We start from the raw sequence: 20,322 nt of genomic DNA on the forward strand, positions 1-20,322 counted from the left end.
CTGCGCTTAACCAGCTGCGCTACCGCCTGACTCCCATCTTTATAATTTCTACAAAACAAATGCTCCTGTGTAATGCTGGGAATTGAACCCAGAGCCTGACTCATGTTAGGCCACCTCTTGGATCCTTGTGATTTTGTAATTTCATTAGTCACTAATAATAAAAAAAATGTTTTGGTTGATAGTATCTGTTTTCTAGAATCCCTAGAAGGATTAAACAGGGTAACATATGCATGGCTGAATTGCTGTCCCATCGAATGTACTCCATAAAGTTAAGTAAGTATAATGAGTATAAACTTCCTTGAAAAACACCGCTGGGGGTTGGGGGGGGGGGGGGGAAGATACCACAAGGAAAAAACATTAGAAATGCAGAGGGCAGGGGGTAGAGCTCAGGGGCACAGCACACGCTCTGCAGGTAGGAGGCCCTGGTTTAATCGCTGGTGCTTACTGCCACACTAACCCTCTGACAAAGAAATGCAGTGACCAGGAAGGGAGTGGCAAGTACCTGGAGACGGGCTGTCTGGCCAGAAACAGAACTTCTCATGGGCAGTACACAAGGCTTTCTTCAGTTCAGCACATCGCTCCTTATCTGAAACCCAGAGAGATAGGAATGTCTTAGCATACATTATGTACACTCAAACACCAGTGGCCTTTCAGAGAACATAATAACTAAGTGAATGAAAATGATACGAAAATATTAACAGGCAGGGGTAGACAGCATAATGGTTATGCAAAGAAACTCTCATGCCTGAGGCTTCAAAGGCCCAGGTTCAATCCCCTGCACCACCATAAGCCAGATCTGAGCAGTGTGCTGGCAAAATAAATAAATAAATAATAAAGATGTCTTTAAAAAAAGAAAATATTAACAAATGCATTCTTTTCTTTATCTTTTTTTATATTTATTTATTTTCCCCTTTGTGTCCCTTGTTGTTTTATTGTTGTAGTTATTATTGTTGTTCTTGATGCCATTGTTGTTGGATAGGACAGAGAGAAATGGAGAGAGGAGGGGAAGGCAGAGGGGGAGAGAAAGATAGACACCTGCAGACCTGCTTCACCGCCTGTGAAGCAACTCCCCTGCAGGTGGGGAGCTGGGGGCTTCAACCGGGATCCTTACAGAGTCCTTGCACTTTGCGGCACGTGCGCTTAACCCGCTGTGCCCCCGCCTAACCCCCCCCCTTTTTTTTTAAAGATAGAGACAGGCAGAAAGAAAAAGAGACCACAGCACTGAAGCTTCCTTCAATGTGCTGTTGGCCAGGCTCAACCTGGGCTGTGTACATGGCAAAGCAGAGCACTATCCAAGCGAACTATTTCACCAACCCCGGATGACCATCTCTATCATTTCCACAAAACAAGTTCCAGATCAACATTCTAAGATGAATAGCAAAGGAGATAGCGTGTATCTTAAAGACAGGGCATTTCAAAGGATAAGCTTTCACAAAATAACTGTGTCTCCTTGCCCAAGTATAAATTTTGGAACAATAAACATAATGCTGTTAGTTTCCCTAAATGCATTAAGTCAAATTCACTCTAAAGTTGGTTTTTAAAAAAAGTAATGACGGGGGCTGGGCGATAGCGCAGCAGGTTATGGCGCAAAGCACAAGGGCCAGCGTGAAGGATCCCAGTTCAAGCCCCCGGCTCCCCACCAGCAGAGGGGTTGCTTCACAGGTGGTGAAGCAGGTCTGCAGGTGTCTTTCTTTCTTTCCTCCTCTCTCCATTTCTCTCTGTCCTATCCAACAACAACAACAGCTATGACAACAGTAACAATAACAACTACAACAAGCATAACAATAAGGGCAACAAAATGGAAAAAATAGCCTCCAGGAGCAGTGGATTCATAGTGCAAGCACTGAGCCCCAGCAATAACCCTGAAGGCAAAAATAAAATAAGTAATGATCAGATGGAGGAAGGTAGCATAATAGTTATGCAAAAAGATTCTCATGCCTGGGGCTCCAAAGTCCCTGATTCAATCCCCTGCACCACCCACCCCAAGCCAGAGCTGAGCAGTACTCTGGTAAAAAAAAAAAAAAAAGGCAATGATTGAGATTAATTAGGGTAAAATAATCAAATTGACCTTACTACATATAACAGTAAAACATATTTTGATCAAACATAAGAGTATTGGATCTTTGCAAAAAAAAAGAAAACAGTATAGTGTATCTTTCAATATTTAGAGCAATGCTGTTTGTACTTTATACTTACATCTGTCAAAATCAAAAGCTGGTTGTAAGGTGGCACAGAGAAAAGCTTGACAGCTGGAGCACTTGAGCATGTCACATTCTACTGTGACCCAGCCATACTTGGCACAGACGAGTGGGGACAGTTCTAGGGGCTTACCTGCCCATTTCAAAGAGTATGCATGTTAAGGAAAACAGCGCTGCAAGAATATTACGACGGTAAGTCAGAAATTACAACTTTACTCCAGAGCCAGGCAATGGCGCACCCGACTGAGTGCACACGTTATCAGGCTAACGGAACTGGGTTCAAACCTCTAGTCCCCATGCACAGAGGGAAAAGCAGGTCTACAGATCTCTCTTTCCCTCCCTCCCTCCCTCACCCTTTCAATTTCTTTCTGATCAAATTGAAAAACAAAAGAAACACATAAAATAATAAACTAAGCACCTTTAAAAAGACTGCACTGCATTCTTATATAGGAGTAAGCCCACTAAGAGAAAACACAGTAAGAAATGTGTCAACAACTACTTCTACTGTCTTTTTTTTTTCTTTCTTTCTGCCACCAGGGTTATCTCTGCACAACTCCATTGCTATACTTGATAATCATTTTTTCCCTTTCTTTCTGACAGAAGGTGAGAAACAAAGAGAGATACAAAGGTAGAGACACCTGCAATTGGGGTCTGAGGGCCTGAATCCAGGTCCTTATGCATGTTTTACTGGTTGTACCATGGCCTGGCCCCTTTATTGTTATTTCTGATGAAGTGATGAGGGTCAAAGCCAGGGCCTTGAGCATGAACCTGACCACTGAAACACTTTCCCAGGTCAAATTTCATTTTGTACTTTTATGAAAGAAAGAGAGAGGGACACAACAAAGCATTACGTGACCCTCTGTGGAGTTCTGCCTGTTTTTGTCCTTAGTGTCCTAATGTGCTAAGACTGAACCCAGGGGCTCATGCATGGAAGGTATATGCTCTTTCAGTCCCTAAAAACTATTTTAAAAGTACAGGTATACACTTCATAGAATGATGACTATCCTCTGAGTAGTCAAAGGTAGAGGATAAAAATTTATAAACCGGGAGTCGGGCGGTAGCGCAGCAGGTTAAGCACATGTGGCGCAAAGCACAAGAACCGGCATAAGGATCCCGGTTCGAGCCACCGGTTCCCCATCTGCAGGGGAGTCGTTTCACAGGCGGTGAAGCAGGTCTGCAGGTGTCTTTCTCTCCCCCTCTCTGTCTTCCCCTCCTCTCTCCATTTCTGTCTTATCCAACAACAACGACATCAATAACAACAACAATAATAACTACAACAACAATAAAAAGACAACAAGGGCAACAAAAGGGAAAATAAAGAATTTTAAAAAATGTATAAACCTTATATTTTTATTTTATTTTTTAAATATTTACTTACTATTGGATAGAGATAGAGAGAAATTGAGAGGAGTTGGGGAGATAGAGAGGGAGAGGAAGACAGAGACACCTGAAGCCCTGCTTCACCACTTGTGAAGCTTTCCCCCTACAGGCGGGGACCAGGGGCTTGAACCTGGGACCTTGTGCACTGTAATGTGTGTGCTTCACCAGGTATGCCACTGCCTGGCCCCTTTATTTTTTAAAAGATTTTATTTATTAATGAGAAACTTAGGAGGAGAGAGAAAGAGCCAGACATTACTCTGGTACATGTGCTGCCAGGGATTGAATTCAGGACCTCATGCTTGAGAATCCGATGCTTTATCCACTGCACCACCTCCTGGACCACTAAACCATATATATATATATATATATATATATATATATATATATATATATATATATATTTTTTTTTAGGAATTTATTTACTCATGAGAAATATAGGAGGAAAGAACCAGACATCACTCTGGTACATGTGCTGCCGGGGATTGAACTCAGGACCTCATGCTTGAGAGTCTGCTGCTTTTTCCACTGCGCCACCTCCTGAACCTCATAAACCTTATATTTTTAAACATTTAAAAGTGTTCATTACTGGTTAGAGGGTAGAACAGAGAAGCCGTAACTTTTTTTAAACTTTTTTTTCAGCCTGAACTACCACAGGCTGAAAAACTCTAGCAAAAGCCTGGGATTTGCCTGAGCAGCAATGGGTGGTGACAAACAAGCAGAAATATTTTCAGTCTTCCATCTATGCTCTCCTGTTTACTACATTCACTTTTACTTTCCATAGGAGTCAGTGAAATTAATATTCCAAAGATCAGGTGGTGACAAATTGGTTAAGCACACACATTACAGTGTGCAAAGACCCAGGTTCAACCCTCTGGTCCCCACTGGCAGGAGGAAAGCTTCACATTTTTTTCTCATTTTATTGGATAGGACAGTTAGAAATTGAGAGGAGGGAGTTGGGCGGTAGCGCAGCAGGTTAAGCACAGGTGGTGCGGGACGCAAGGACTGGCGTAAGGATCCTGGTTCGAGCCCCTGGCTCCCCACCTGCAGGGGGGTCGCTTCACAAGCAGTGAAACAGGTCTGCAGGTGTCTTTCTCTCACGCTGTCTTCCCCTCCTCTCTCCATTTCTCTGTCCTACCCAACAACAACAACATCTATAACAACAACAAAAATAACTACAACAATACAAAAAACAAGGCAACAAAAGGGAAAATAAATAAGTAAATAAATGAAATTCAGAGGAGAGGCAGAGACAGAGAGAAAGATCTGCTTCACTGCTTGTGAAGTGTCCCTCCTGCAGGAGGGGAGCCAGGGGCTCAAACCTGGGTTCTTCCTCTTCATACTAGGTGTGCGTAACTTAGTGAGCCGCCACCTGCCCCAGTAAGTGCTGTTTAAGTCACTAAATTTTAGGATAATCTGTTACACAATAATCAATATAGAGGAAAGTCTAGAAAGAGATAGGAAGTGCTGTACATGTTCAAAAAACATTAGATTTGGGTTCAATCTTCAGCTATAATTGGCCTGCAGGAATATAAGCAATTATAACTATGATTATACAAATAGAGTATAATTATGATTATAAGTAAGTCTATATAACGTATTTGGTAGTAGTTGACCTCGGACAAGTCATTTAATCTACCTAAAACTGTTTCCTCTTCTACCAAATGAGTATAATAATAGTATCTTTTTATAATAATAGTACCTAGCCCTACTGAAAAACTCTGGTGGCAAAGCAAAACAAAATAACTTCTTCGAAGGATAACCATGTATAATGTTATTTTTCCTATAAAATTCCTTATCAGCTTTATGTGATAATGATGGAATGCCCTAGAGCAATAATTAACAATTTCAAGACCCTCACCCCCCACCTACAGGAGGAAATCTTTGCTAAGGGTGAAACCGTGCTGCAGGTGTGTCTCTGTCTCCCTCTCTATCCCCCCTACCCTCTCGATTTATGGCTGTTTCTATCCAATAAATAAAGATTAAAAAAAAAAAATTCAAAAGCAGGTAAAAAGTACAATTACATGAATTAAGAAAGGATATAGAAAATGTTTCAACTCTATTAAAGAAGGCTTCTTTCCTTGTAGATTCCAAAGGAGGTTGTTCAGCTTGGGGGGATCCATTAACTGACTGGAATGTGGCAGATGTGTCCTTCCTAAAATAAAGTAGCAGAACTGTTAGTAAACCTGCCATTTTATTACTCTAAATATTTTGTATGTTGCTACCCTGTTAAACATATGATCAGAGAATTTTACTTTTTCTAAAAGTAATTTCAGTCTTGTCATTCCCTTGTTTGACATTTTCAATAGTGTCATAAAACTTACTAAACAGAGTCCAAATCCTTCAGTCTAGTTTGGTCATACTAAAGTTTCAAGTACTTACTACTTCTACAACTGTGTTCAAGTAATTCTATACTAACAAATGATTTTAGTTCACTTACCGGTCTCCCATCAGTCTCACTCAACCTTAGTAAACACAAAATAAAACTCAACGCTTCTGTGCATTATAGATTTGAACTATCACAGAGTTTAACTCTTGGGCGGAGGTAGATAGCATAATGGTTATGCAAGGGACTCTCATCCCTGAGGCTCCAAAGTCCCAAATTCAATCCCGGTTCCACCATAAGCCATAGCTAAGCACTGCTCTGGTTAAAAAAAAAAAAAAAAAAAAGTTTAACCCGTAACAGCAGAAACAAATTTATTATCTGTAACTGGAACAGTCCTTGATGATAAATTTAATTGAATTAGCTCTCTCAAGAAAGAACTAATTAGAAGCTCAAATGAAAGTAAAAATATTTAGGAAGTTTTTTAGACCTCTACAAAATTAATTAATGAGAGAGAGAAGGAACCAGAGCATCACTTGGGCACATGTAATGCCTATGATTGAACTCAAAACCTCATGGTTGGGGTGGGGGTAGACAGCATAATGGTTATACAAAGAGATTCTCACACCTGAGGCTCCAAAGTCCCAGGCTCAATCCCCTATAAACAGAGTTGAGCAGTGCTCAGGTGTAAAAAACAAAACAAAAAAACCCCTCATGGTTTTGAGTTCAATATTTTATTCACTGAGCCACTTCTTAGGCCTTTAAGGAAATTTAATGAGGGGTGGGTGCTGGCGCACCTGGTTGAGCATGTATGTTACAAATAGAAAGGAAACAGGTTTGGGGGTAGGGTGTAGCGCAGTAGGTTAAGCGCATGTGGCAAAGCGCAAGGACCCGCGCAAGGACCCGCGTAAGGATCCGGGTTGGAGTACCTGGCAAGCGGTGAAGTGAAGCAGTTCTGTAGGTGTCTATCTTTCTCTCCCCCTTTGTCTTTTCCTCCTCTCTCGATTTCTCTCTGTCCTATACAACAACAACGACATTAGTAACAACAATAATAATAACCACAACAATGATAAAACAACTAGGGCAACAAAAGGGGAAAAAATGGCCTCCAGGAGCAGTGGATTAGTGGTGTAGGCAACTAGCCCCAGCAATAACCCTGGAGGCAAAAAAAAAAAAAAAGGAACCAGGATTGAGCCCCCAGTTACTTACTACCTGCAGGGGGAAAGCTTTGCAAGTCGTGAAGCAGTGTTGCAGATGTTTCTCCATCTCTCTCCCTATCTCCCCTTCCCTTTGGACTGTTGGATGTCTCTATCCAATAAATAAATAAATATAATAAAAAATAAAATATAAATATAAAAAAGGAAACTTAATGGAAAAAATTTAGAAAGAAAAAAAAATCCAGCAAACTAGTTGTCTCATTTTCAGTCAAAAGCCATTCAACAATGCCATGTAGGGAGGAGGGGGAGGAACTGCTCAAGGCAAGCAGAATTTTGTTTGTTTTAAAGAAATGAGTTTATAGGGCTGGGAGAAAGCATAATGCAAAAATATTTTCATGCCTGAGGCTCTGAGGTCTCTGGTTCAGTCCCCAGCAACAAAATAAACCAGAGCTGAGCTGTGGAGCTGTGGTCTGGTCTCTCTATGTACCTCTATTATTTAAACAAAAAAAAAAATTTTTTTAAAAAGAGGATTATACCAACAATCCTAACTCAAAAGAAATTATGAATACTTTTATTACTTTTTTTGTAAAAGGTCTTTTATTTTTATTTATTTTATTTATAAAAAGGAAACACTGACAAAACCATAGGATAAGAGGGGTACAACTCCACACAATTCCCACCACCAGAATTCCGTATCCCATCCCCTCCCCTGATAGCTTTCCTATTCTTTAACCCTCTGGGAGAATGGACCCAAGAGGTCATTGTGGAATGCAGAAGGTGAAAGGTCTGGCTTCCATAATTGCTTCCCCACTAAACATGCGTGTTGACAGGTCGACCCATACTCCCAGACTATTTTTGCTGCTTTTTAAGTTTTGTATACTAGAGCACTATTCAGCTCTGGCTTATGGTGATGCGGGGGATTAACCTGGGATTTAGGAGCCTCAGGCATGACAGTCTATTTACTATCTACCCTCCGCAAAGTATTTCTTTTTAAAATTTTTTTATATTTATCTTCCCTTGTGTTGCCCTTGTTTTTCATTGTTGTTGTAGTTATTGTTGTTATTGATGTCGTCTCGTTGTTAGGACAGAGAGAAATGGAGAGAGGAGGGGGAAGACAGGGGGAGAGAAAGACACCTGCAGGTGGGGAGCCAGGGGCTCGAACTGTAAATAAAGTATTTATTTTAAAAGCAAATATATATATATATATATATATATATATATATCATTAAAGTTCGTCAATATCTCAAAATTATGGTAGGTATTAGATGTACTTCTAGATATTGTTTAAGTCTAACACTGACGCACGGGATGACATCCCTTATCTCTTTTACTGCCTAAATTAAGTGCAGTCCAACTTAACGAGTTTCCTTTACAGTCCCATGTCACTTACTCTGTGCATTTGGAAATATTGTGAAAGCTCGCAGTATTCTTACGAGGAAGGACGCCTAAGTGTTTCCCCGACTGCCAAAGGTATGGAAAGCTCAAAAGGGTTAAGAAGCTCGATCTAAGAGAAGTCAGGTATACACGGTCGGTGGGTTTGCTTTTTCTCCCCCCCCCCAACCTTTCTTAAGGCAAAATTCCACCACTGGTGCAGACTCACGACTTTGTCCCGAGGAGATTAAAATCGAATGAAGTGTGCAACCCCAGTCTGTGTCAGCTCCCAGGGAGAAGTCCTCCCCACAGCCCGGGTCGCCGATTCCGGGCATCCCCCATCAGGCCTGCGGCCCCCAAACCCTCTCCACTCTGCCAGCGCCAGACTCAGCGTGGACTCGCGAACTCACTCTTCTGCGCCTCCTTCTTCCGGGGCGATCCCTTCATCTATCAGCTGCCGGATTTTCTGCGGAGTTCCTTCTGGGGAGCGAACAACTGCCCCCCAATTCTTTTCAAACCCTGGGGCAAACGCAAGCTCCTCACTGGGCGCCGCCATCTTGGTCCGTTGCCGAGTTGCTTCCCCGCGGGTTTGAAGGCTCAGGAAGTTCCGTTCTGGGCGGTTAAGATCTTCCTCTTCCAGCCAGCGGGTCTCCCACTAGTCAGACGGAAAAATCTGGAGATTGACGGCGGCACCTGCTCTCTTTGAGTTACCTAATAGCAAATGAGGCAGACCACCAATGCAGAACTGTGGTGCTTAGAATTAACTCTAGATGTATAACTTCTTTGTGCATGAGTACATCTGAGCTGATAAGGATCTTCCTTTCTTCCTTCCTCTCTTTCATTATCCCTTCTCGCCCCTTCCTACCTCCCTCCCCTTCCCCCCCTCCCTCCCCTTTTCCCTTCCCTCCCTTCCCCACTACTTAACTCTGGCTTTTGGTGGTGGTGGGGGCCAGGGAAGGGATATTGAATCTGTTGCCTCTGCTGTAAAAGCTTTTAATCTTTATGCTATCTCCCCAACCCCAATTTATGTTATTTTATTTTTCCTTTTTTTTTTTTTATTGGTAGGTTTGTGGTAGCAGTTGTTGGCACATGGGTACAAGTTCTCACCTCATCAACATAGATGTCTACAAAACATTCTTTTTTTTATTAATTAATTAATTTATTCCTTTTGTTGCCTTTGTTGTTTTGTTGTTGTAGTTATTATGGATGTCATTGTTGTTGGATAGGACAGAGAGAAATAGAGAGAGGAGGGGAAGACAGAGAAGGGGAGAGAAAGACAGACACCTGCAGACTTGCTTCACCGCCTGTGAAGTGACTCCCCTGCAGGTGGGGAGCCGGGGGCTCGAACTGGGATCCTTCCGCCTGCGCTTAACCCGCTGCGCTACCGCCCGACTCCCTCTACAAAACATTCTTACTCCTAAATTAGTTCCATTATCCTGTACCAGGACCTGGAACCCCACCCCCTTCTCCTCCTTACCGATTTTTTTTTTTATTTGGTGGATAGAGACAGTCAGAAATTGAGAGAGAAGAGGGTGATAGAGAGGGAGAGAGGCAGCGAGACACTTGTTCAGCGAGACACTGCTTCACCGCTTGTGAAGTTTTCCCCTTGCAGGTGGGGACGGGGGCTCAAACCTGGGTTCTTGCGCACTGTAACATGTGCGCTCAACCAGGTGCGCCACCACCTACCTGGACCGCCAATTTTTGTTGTTGTTGTTGCCTTTTTTTTTTTTTTTTTTTAAAAAGACTTTTATTGTTGTTGTAGTATTATTGTTGTTGTTATTGATGTAGTCGTTGTTAGGACAGAGAGAAATGAAGAGAGGAGGGGAAGACGGGGTAGGGGGAGAGAAAGACACCTACAGACCTGCTTCACTACTTGTGAAGCGACCCCCTACAGGTGGGGAGTTGGGAGCTCCAACCAGGATCCTTGCGCTGGTCCTTGTGCTTTGCGCCACGTGCACCTAACAGGCTGGGCTACCACCTGACTCCTTTTTTTTTTTTTTTTAAGATGTATTTATTGCTAGTGGGAGGGAGAACTAGAGCACCACTTTGGTTCATGGGATGTGGAAATCTGAACCATGGACCTCATGCTCAAAAGCTCAATGCTTTAATCCCTTATGCCACCTTTAAGGGCCAGAGTTGTTATTTAATGCTATCTCTCCAAAACCAGCAGTAATGAGAGGCCCACTTCAGTCTTAAATTAGTTAACTCTTATGGCTCTGCTAAATTCTGTCTCTTTACAAATGAGGCAGTGATGGTGTCATCTAAGAGTAAATAGTTGAGAAACCTTAGAGACCAAGTTAAGGGGCCAGACGGTGGTGTATATAGTACTAAGTGCAAGTAATGGGATTCAAGCCCCTCTTCCTCACCACTCTTCCACCGAAAGAGGGTAAGCTTCACATGTGGCAAAGCAAGTCTGCAGGGCTCTCTCTATATACATCTCATCTCTATCTCCCCCTCCTTTCAATTTCATGTCAAATATGGAAAAATGGTCTTCCGTAGCCGTGGATTCGTAGTGCTGGCACCGATCCTCTAACCCTGGAGGTGAAAGGAAGAAAGAAAGGAAGAAAGAAAGAAAAGAAAAACTGAGCTAGGAGGTGGTTAAGCAGTATCTTGGATACACAAGGCCTTGAATGTATTACCCAAATAAATAAGTATAAATAAATATTTTAAAATATTTATTTTATATAAATAAATATATTTTTAAATATTTATTTATTCCCTTTTGTTGCCCTTGTTTTTTTATTGTAGTTATTATTATTATTGTCGTTGTTGGATAGGACAGAGAGAAATGGAGAGAGGAGAAGACAGAAGGGGAGAGAAAGATACACACCTGCAGACCTGCTTCACCGCCTGTGAAGCAACTCCCCTGCATGTGGGGAGCCAGGGGGCTCGAACTGGGATCCTTATACCTGACCGGTCCTTGTGCTTTGCACCACGTGCGCTTAACCTGCTATGCCACCGCCAGACTCCCAATATTTTTTTTTTTTAAAAAGAAACCAAATCGAAGTCGTTATATAGTAGAGACCATTTTGAGCATTTATGAGTGAGCTAGTATGATGTCTGAGGTTTTCTTTAAAATCCTCCAGGAAGGTAGACTGGGAGTATGGACCGACCAGTCAACGCCCATGTTCAGCGGGGAAGCAATTACAGAAGCCAGACCTTCTACCTTCTGCAACCCACAATGACCCTGGGTCCATGCTCCCAGAGGGATAGAGAATGGGAAAGCTATCAGGGGAGGGGAGGGGATATGGAGATTGGGCGGTGGGAATTGTGTGGAGTTGTACCCCTCCTACCCTATGGTTTTTTTAATTAATCCTTTCTTAAATAAAAATAAATAAATAAAATCCGCCAGGAAGAAATGTTATGTATGTACAAACTATTGAATTTACTGTTAAATGTAAAACATTAATTCCTCAATAAAGAAATTTTTAAAAAATCCTCCAGAAAGGTGGCCATGTGGTGGCGCACCTGGTTAAGAGCTCACATTACGGTGCTCAAAGACGCAGGTTCAAGCCCCAGGTGCCCACCTGCAGGGGGAAAGCTTCGTGAGTGGTGAAATAAGGCTGCAGGTGTCTCTCTGTCTCTCTCCCTTTCTACCTCCCCCTCCCTCCTCTCAATTTCTCTGATTCTACCCAATAATAAATAAATGTTAAAAAATAAAATTAAAAAAAATTTTCTCCAGGAAAAGAAAATAAGTAAAAAATATAAAGAAGATTACAAAACGTCTGTAGTTGTTGTATTTGGGTGATAGACTTGGGAGTTTATTATATTTCTACTACTGAGGATGTTTGGCAATGTCACAGAAAAAATATGCTAAAAATAATAATACATCTTCCTGAATAGCCTCTCAATTTCCTTAAACCCTTCATATGTTATGGTATTCATGTGGTAAAAACTTAATTACAATTGAATTCAACTATCCACCTTGCTGCTCCTGCATCCATTCAGCTAGATGTAGTTAAAGAAAAAGGCAGGATATGCTGAGTTGTTAATTATACTATTGACCTCCAAGAAGACTCTAAATTATGCCCAATAATCATATTCATTACCCTAATCCTTCCACTTTCATGGATGTCTACTTTATCTCTCTCTCAGACTTTCAATCCCTCCACCCATCCAACTTCCCTATCTACTGATGATCTTGTTTCCTATGTCACATATGTGTGGGGTAAAGTGGTTCAGCGGCTAGACAACCATGACTTCCACGTGTGAGGCCCTGAGTCTGATCCACAGCACCACTTGAAAATACCAAGGATAGAAACAAGTAAAACTCCATGATGATGGAGTTAGGCTTTAGTATCTCCCTTATCAAAACCAAAAAGTGGGTAGGGGCTGGTGGTGGTTAGGACATACCTCACCATGGGCCTTACAGTGAGTGAGGCTCTGGGTTGAAGCCTGGCACTGGATGGTGAAGCAATGCTAAGATATCTCTCCTCGGGAGTCGGGTGGTAGCACAGCGGGTTAAGTGCAGGTGGCACAAAGCACAAGGACTGGCATAAGGATCCCGGTTCAAGCCCCAGCTCCCCACCTGCAGGAGAGTCCCTTCATAAGCATTGAAGCAGGTCTGCAGGTGTCTTTCTCTCCCCCTCTCTGTCCTATCCAACAATGATGACATCAATAACAACAACAATAATAAATACAACAACAATAGCAACAAAAGGGAAAATAAATAAATAAATAAATAAATATAAAATAATTTAAAAAAAAGATATCTCTCCTCTCTGGCTTTCCCTCTCCCTTCTTTTTCTCTACCTCCCTCCCTCTTTATCTAAAATAGAAGAATGGGAAAATTGACTCAAGGAAGGTCACTGAGCATGCAAAGCCCTAGTACTACATTAAAAAAAAGTAAAGGGGCCAGGCAGTGGCACATCTGGTTAAATGCACACATTACAGTGTGCAAGCCCCTGCTCCCCATCTGCAGGGGGGAAGCTTCACAAGTGGTGAGGGAGGGCTTCAGGTGTCTCTCAATCTCTTTCCTCTCTATCTCAAAATTAGTAAATAAATAAAACAAAATAGAAAAGAACCACAAATTTCTACTATCCCATCTACACACTTGCATATAGAATACTAAGGATTTTTAAAGTCCCCTTATCCCTATGGTAACAGTCAGAAGTCAGAGCCAATTTCAACATTATTATTGTTATTTTGCCTCCAGGATTATTGATGGGGCTTGGTGCCAGCACTGCGAATCCACTGCTCCCAGGGGCCATTTTTCCTCCTCCTCTTCCTTCTCTTCCTCCTCTTCCTCCTCCTCCTTCTACTTCTTTTTCTTCTCCTTCTCCTTTTTCTTCTCTCCTTTTCCATTTTACTCAACAAGACAAAGAAAATTGAGACAGGAGGGTGGATAAAGGGAGAGAGAGAAAAAAAGTACCTGCAGACCTGTTTGGCCACTCACAAAGGATCCCTACTATAGGTGAGGGCGAGGGATTGAACCCAGGTCCTTGTGCAGATCCTTGCACTTAGTACTTTGTGCACTTAACCAGGTGCACCACCACCCGGTCCCCACAGTGAACATTATTTTGCAGGTTCAGTCTATGGTTCTGAGAATCAGTCAATCACAGAGACTCATTCAACAAACACTTCTCTGATTGCTAACCAACCAACAATAGTCTCACCAAACTATCGTTGCTACAAGTGATGTTAACACGCTTGTAAAAGCTAACAATAGGTTATAATGACATACTTAAGACCTATGGCTTAGTACCACAGAAAACCAAACGAAGTAACCCCAACAAAGGGAAAAAAACTTTATAGTCATTTCAAATATGCAGTAGAGGAAAGAGTTTTTACTCAAATCAGCCTCTCGCCCTCTAAACAGGATAATTATACCTGTGGATAGCAGTGGGGAGCGGCTGGGAAAGCAGGTGCTGGTTTCTGGGCAAAGAGGGTGGGGCTGGAGGGCTCCAAATCTTTCTGCCTCTTGGATCATGGCTTGATTGCACTTGCTTCTAAAACAAAACTTACAATCAATCTTTTATTCTTTGTTATTTCAAGGGACAAAGCTTATCAGGAAGAGGGTGAGGGGGCCAGTAACAGAGCTCACCTGGATCGTTCTCTCCTTTACCCTGTTTGTAAAGTAGGTTCAAGTCCAGCCCCCACCACAGTGAAAGAAACTTTGATGCGGTGATCCTTCTCTACCTATCTGTCTCTGTCAAAAAAATAAGTAATAAGTGGTCTTGGGCCTGGTTGTGACGCACCTGGCTGAGCGCACATGTTACAGTGCGCAAGGACCTGGGTTCGAGCCCACAGTCCCCATCTGCAGGGGAAAAAGCTTCACGAGTGGTGAAGAAGGGCTGCAGGTGTCTCTCTGTCTCTCTCCTTCTTCCTATTACCCCCTTCCTTCTTGATTTCTGGCTGTCTCTATCCAGTAAGAAAATAAAGATAATTAAAAATTTTTTTAAATCTAAAAATAAAAATAATAAGTGGTCTGGGAGGTGACACAGTGGATAACTCATTGGACTCTCAAGCATGAGGTCCCACATTAAATCCCCGGCAGCACATGTATCAGAGTGATGTCTGGTTCTTTCTCTTTCTCACAACCTATCTTCTTCAAGAATAAATAAAATAAAATCTTAATAATAAATAAATAAAAATAAAAAAGGAACAGAGATGTAAGTCTCTGATGCTATCCTTTTATTTCCTGAATCCACTTTTAAAAATATATTTATTTAGTCATTAACTTAAAAGAGAATCACACACAGAAAGAGAATTATAGCATCATTCTAGCACATGCAATGCCAACAACTGAACTGAAGGCCTCATGCTTGAGAGTCCAGTGCTTTATCTTCTGTGTCACCTCCTGGACCACAAATAGATATTTAAAAAAATTAAAAAGTAGGTTGGTAGGGAAGATAGTATAATAATTATGCAAAAAGACATTCGAGAGTCTGGTGGTAGCGCAGCAGGTTAAGCCACATGGCACGAAGCGCAAGGACTGGGTCCAAGTTCGAACCCGGCTCCCCACCTACAGGGGAGTCGCTTCACAGGTGGTGAAGCAGGTCTGCAGGTGTCTATCTTTCTCTCCCCCTCTCTGTCTTCCTCTCCTCTCTCCATTTCTCTCTGTCCTATCCAACAACAATAACATCAAAAACAACAACAATAATAACTACAACAATAATTAAAAAACAACAAGGGCAACAAAAGGGAAAATAAAAAAATTAAAAAATAAAGACTTTCATGCCTTAGAATCCAAAGTTCCAGATTCAGCCCTCCATACCACATCACCATAAACCAGAGCTGAGCAGCACTCTGGAGCCTCAGATTCATTCTAAAAGGTCTCCATTCCGGGGGCCAGGTGGTGGTGCACCTGGTTAAGCACTCACATTACAGTGCATAAAGATCTGGGTTCAAGCCCCTATTCTGCACCTGCACGGAGAAAGCTTCATAAGTGATGAAGCAGGGCTGTAGGTATCTCTCTCCCTTTCTATCTCCCCTCCCCTCTCAATTTCTCTCTGTCTCTTTTTTTAAAAGTTCTTCAATCCCTAAACAACCTGTTTTTTTTTTTTAATCCAATAGAAGATTAGCTGCCTTATTTGCCTGATGCCTATATGTGCCCAGGATAGCTCTCACTGTCTCTTGTGAGTAATGCAATCTGCTTTGTCTTATCATTTCATATATTGAGTACTTGTGTTATCAAGCTCTGATACTATCTCCCCTCTTGTATTATGGCTTAGTAGTTCTCAAATGGGTACGATTTGTTTATTTTGCCTCCCAGGGAACACTTGGCAATTTCTGGAGCTGTTTTTGGTTGTTATGACTGGGCTGGTGTTTTTTTCTGTCAGGTGAGAGAATATATTTCTAGGACAGTTCCAAGAGTTGGACCTAAACAACTATGTAGATGTATATTTGTAATGTAAGCTTTTAAAAATATTTTATTTATTTATTATTGGACAGAGATAGAGAGAAATTGAGAGGGAAGGGGGAGATTGAAAGGGAGGGAGACAGAGAGACACCTGCAGTCCCGCTTCACCACTCGTGAAGTTTTTCCCCTGCAGGTGGGGGCTAGGGGCTTGAACCTGGGTTCTTGTGCACTGTGATATGAGTGCTTAACCAGGCACACCATCACTTGGCTCCTGTAGCTGTATATTTGTATAAACATCATGTATATACTCTTATTTCTAAAATATATATTCTATAGATGTATTTATATGTGTGTTTGTGTATGGTAGACATTTTGTCTCTTTTTCTATTGCTCCCCAGAACTTGACACACAAGAGTTGTTCAGACGATGTCAATTAAAAAAAATTTTTTTTTAATCTTTATTTATTCCCTTTCTTGCCCTTGTTGTTTTATTGTTGTGGTTATTGATATCATCATTGTTGGATAGGACAGAGAGAAATGGAGAGAGGAGGGGAAGAGAAAGAAAGACACCTGCAGACCTGCTTCACTGCTTGTGAAGCGACACCCCTGTAGGTGCCGAGCCAGGGCCTAGACCTTACATCCTTAACACAGATCCTTGCGTTTTGCGACACCTGTGCTTAGCTGGCTGCCCTACCACCCAACTCCTTTTTTTTTTTTTTTTAAACCAGTGCACTGCTCAGCGGTGGCTTATGGTAGGGGATTGAACCTGGGACTTTGAAGCCTCAGAAATGAGTCTCTTTGCATAATCATTATGCTATCTACCCTCACCCATTTTTTTTCTTTTTTCTTTTTTTAGACAATGTCAATTTTAAGGCCCTGATCAAAAGAGACTTCTAGAATTTCCAGTTTTCAAGAAGTCACTCGCAAGTGTCTCACATCCATTTTGTACTTTATGGTTTGAATCTGTTTCTCACAATTCTATCCAAAATTATGGGACTCAGATAGCAAGCCCAATTTATTCTAATTGGGGCATAAAGAAGATTTTGGTATATTAGCATTTAAAAAAAATGCCTGGGAAGTTATGGGAGATAACTCACCTGATAAAGTGCACATTTACCATGCAAGAGGACCCAGGTTTGAGTCACTGCTCACCATATGAGAGGACGGTGTTAGAATCCTGGTTCGAGCCCCCCACTCCCCACCAGCAGGGAAGTCGCTTCAAAAGTGGTGAAGCAGGTCTGCAGGTGTCTCTCTTTCTCTCCCCCTCTCTGTCTTTCCCTCCTCTCTCTATTTCTCTCTGTCCTATCCAACAACGATGACATCAATAACAACAACAATAATAACTACAACAATAAAACAAGAAGGTCAACAAAAGGGAATAAAGAAATATTTTTAAAAAGGGAATTAAAGAGACAGAAACAAAGGGGAATCAGGTACGAAGCCTCAGAGAAGACATGACTCAAAATAAGTTAACAGAGGAATGTTCAGTCCTAATTTGTAAGTAACATTTATGTTTTCATTTTGTTTATCCTGTTTTGAACAGAAAAATAGTCCCTTCTCAACATTGACAAGTTATTTTTATCAAAATGTCACCTGCATGCATAGATGATTTATAAACTCATTGTTTATAGTGTTTATAAAACAAAACGGGAGTAAGTTTAAAATTAAATAACCAAAAATTTAAAGACAATTCACATTATTGCTCATTTACACTGATGAATAACGTTGCTTTGCTGAACTATAGTCATCAATGAAGAAGGTGAAGGGCTGGGGAGACAGCAATAATGGTTATGAAAAAGATGTTCATGAATGAGGCTCCAAAGGCCCAGGTTCAATCCCCAGCACCACCATAAATCAGAGCTGAGCAAAGCTCTGTTAGCTCTTTGTGTGTTTCTTTCTGTATCTCTCTCTCATTAAAAATAAATAAATGAAATATAGAGAAAAATAGAAAATGTGGCCCAGGTTAAATTCTCTAACTTGTATGTGTGGCTTTATTTTATTTATTTTATTTTAATTTTTAATCTTTATTTATTTATTGGATAGAGACAGTCAGAAATTGAGAGAGAAGGGGGAGATAGAGAAGGAGAGAGACAAAGAGAGACACCTGCAGCCCTGCTTTACCACTCACAAAGCTTTCCCTCTGCAGGTGGGGACTGGGAGCTCGAACCTGGGTCCTTGTACATTGCAACATGTGCGCTCAACCAGGTGTGCCACCACCTGGCCCTGCTTTCTTTCTTTGTTTCTTTTCTTTTTTTTAAGAGTACCTTCTTTCTTCTTTTTTAAAAGATTTTATTTATTCATTAATGAGAAAGGTAAGAGGAGAGAGAGAAAGAACCAGACATCACTCTAGTACCTGTGCTGCCGGGGACTGAACTCAGGATCTACTGCCTGAGAGTCCGATGCTTTATCCACTGCGCCACCTCCCGGACCACTTTATTTTATTTCTTATATTTTTTGTGACCAACGTTATTGTTGGACTTGGTGTTGGTATGATTCTGCTGATCTTGGGTGGTGCCCAAACAGGGACATGAAGGAAGACCGACCAGATAATGAAGCCCGCTGGCTACCAGAAAGGTGCGTCCAGCAAGTGGAAAAGAAAAGGATTCAGAATGCCTGAGAACGGAAGAACCTGAGAGAGATGGTGACCAGCATAGAAAAGATGACATTATGCTAAACACATAAGATGGGAACAGAACAATCATTTTGATTTTGAAGAGATTAGCTCCGATGTGCCCATCTGCCTTCATACCAACAATGAAACTAATGTTACTGGGTGTTTGGAACTTCAAAGGACCTGAGGAGACCTCCACCCCTGCCACAAAGCAGCTCACTTGACAGATACAACAGCTGATCCAACAAAAGACTTCATCAACTCCCTCTAATTTAAATAGTAACAAAAGATTTTTTAGATTTTAAAATTGATGATGTTGAGATACAAAAGATTTAATGATGCTTAGAGTAAATTTTCTGTTATTCCTTTCCTCCTTGTACTAAGTTTTTAAGAGAGATAATCATACTTGAGAGTGTGTAGATAAAACTAAAAGAATGTTACAGTAAGGTGAAAGTAAAAAGAAAACTAAAGTGAAATTAGAAAGAGGCTCTGATAAATGAGGTTTGATGTAAATAAGATGTGTGGGTAAGAGTAAGTGAACTTGTGTGGGCAAGAGTAAGTGATTGTGTGGTAAGAGTAAGTGAACTCGTTGGCTGGGGGTTGGTGAACTTTCATATGTGCGGGAGTTGGCCAGAGAGGAGTCCCCATGCTTTGCAGCAGAGGATTTCTTTAGATGGATTAAGATAAAATCATTTCACTTAATCCTATAAATTGGATTATTTTATCATGATTGGAACTGTTACTCTAGTGCTAATTCTTGTTCTCTGTTCACCAGTCATCTTCAAATTCCTGTTGAGATCCCTCAAACAACTCTAGACAAAAATTCATCTCATTAAATTATTATCAAATAAATTAAATAAAAAAGGAGGCAATGCCATGCCCCACTCAACTCCAGAATGATGGGTCTGACAGGGTCAGCACCCAGGAAAACTCTCTTCAAGGAAGAAGAATTCTGGGAGTGGGTTTTAGCATCCTGAGCAAATCTAAATTGGAAACTCTGATTATTGTTTTCATTATGTACATGGTAATGATGCTGTGTAATCGGGGACAAACAGCCCTTGTTCCCAGATTAGATACAGATGAACAAGAAATGAGGTGGACAAAGTTATGGGTCATCAAATACAGAAAGTTTTAGGAAAAATTCTTAATAATACTTACTCACCTCCTCTTATGAAATATGTTAAAACTCTACGTAAAATACTATCTGCTAAGCCTGTTAATCAGAAATGCATCACCCCATGAAGTACGACATTACTGTGTAAAACTGCAAGGCCATCTAATCAAGAAATGAGCTTTACTTTCTGTTTCAGATATTGTTTATGTAAGGCTGAAAGATATATAAGTTCTCACTGGCTGAATAAAAATGGAGTTCAGATTCACCCTCCAACAGAGTGTGGTGTATTCTGTTCTCCTCCTGACCCACCAAGTGATCACCTTCAGAGTTCCCTGATCCTTCCTGCTGCTCTTCCGCTGTAGTGGTCCGTT

The 20,322-nt window shown here is 41.3% G+C and overlaps 1 protein-coding gene across 2 annotated transcripts in view; it reads right to left on the reverse strand.

Annotated features, from left to right (window-relative positions):
- Positions 1-9,063, reverse strand: part of ZC3HC1 (zinc finger C3HC-type containing 1) — a 28,187-nt gene extending 19,124 nt beyond the window's left edge. The window contains exons 1-5 of one of the 2 annotated variants that reach the window (XM_060184867.1): positions 8,837-8,999; positions 6,828-6,915; positions 5,619-5,730; positions 2,197-2,347; positions 503-586 (exon numbers count right to left, since the gene is read on the reverse strand). In XM_060184867.1, coding sequence (XP_060040850.1) covers positions 503-586; positions 2,197-2,347; positions 5,619-5,730; positions 6,828-6,915; positions 8,837-8,873 — 472 coding nt within the window. In that variant the 5' untranslated portion in view covers positions 8,874-8,999. Of the gene's footprint in view, positions 1-502; positions 587-2,196; positions 2,348-5,618; positions 5,731-6,827; positions 6,916-8,836 lie in introns of both variants that reach the window. The other variant, XM_007524197.3, reaches the window with a different exon arrangement.
- Positions 9,064-20,322: the final 11,259 nt, after the last annotated feature.

Source organism: Erinaceus europaeus, unplaced genomic scaffold (assembly GCF_950295315.1).
Source record: "Erinaceus europaeus unplaced genomic scaffold, mEriEur2.1 scaffold_712, whole genome shotgun sequence".
Classification (NCBI taxonomy): domain Eukaryota; kingdom Metazoa; phylum Chordata; class Mammalia; order Eulipotyphla; family Erinaceidae; genus Erinaceus; species Erinaceus europaeus.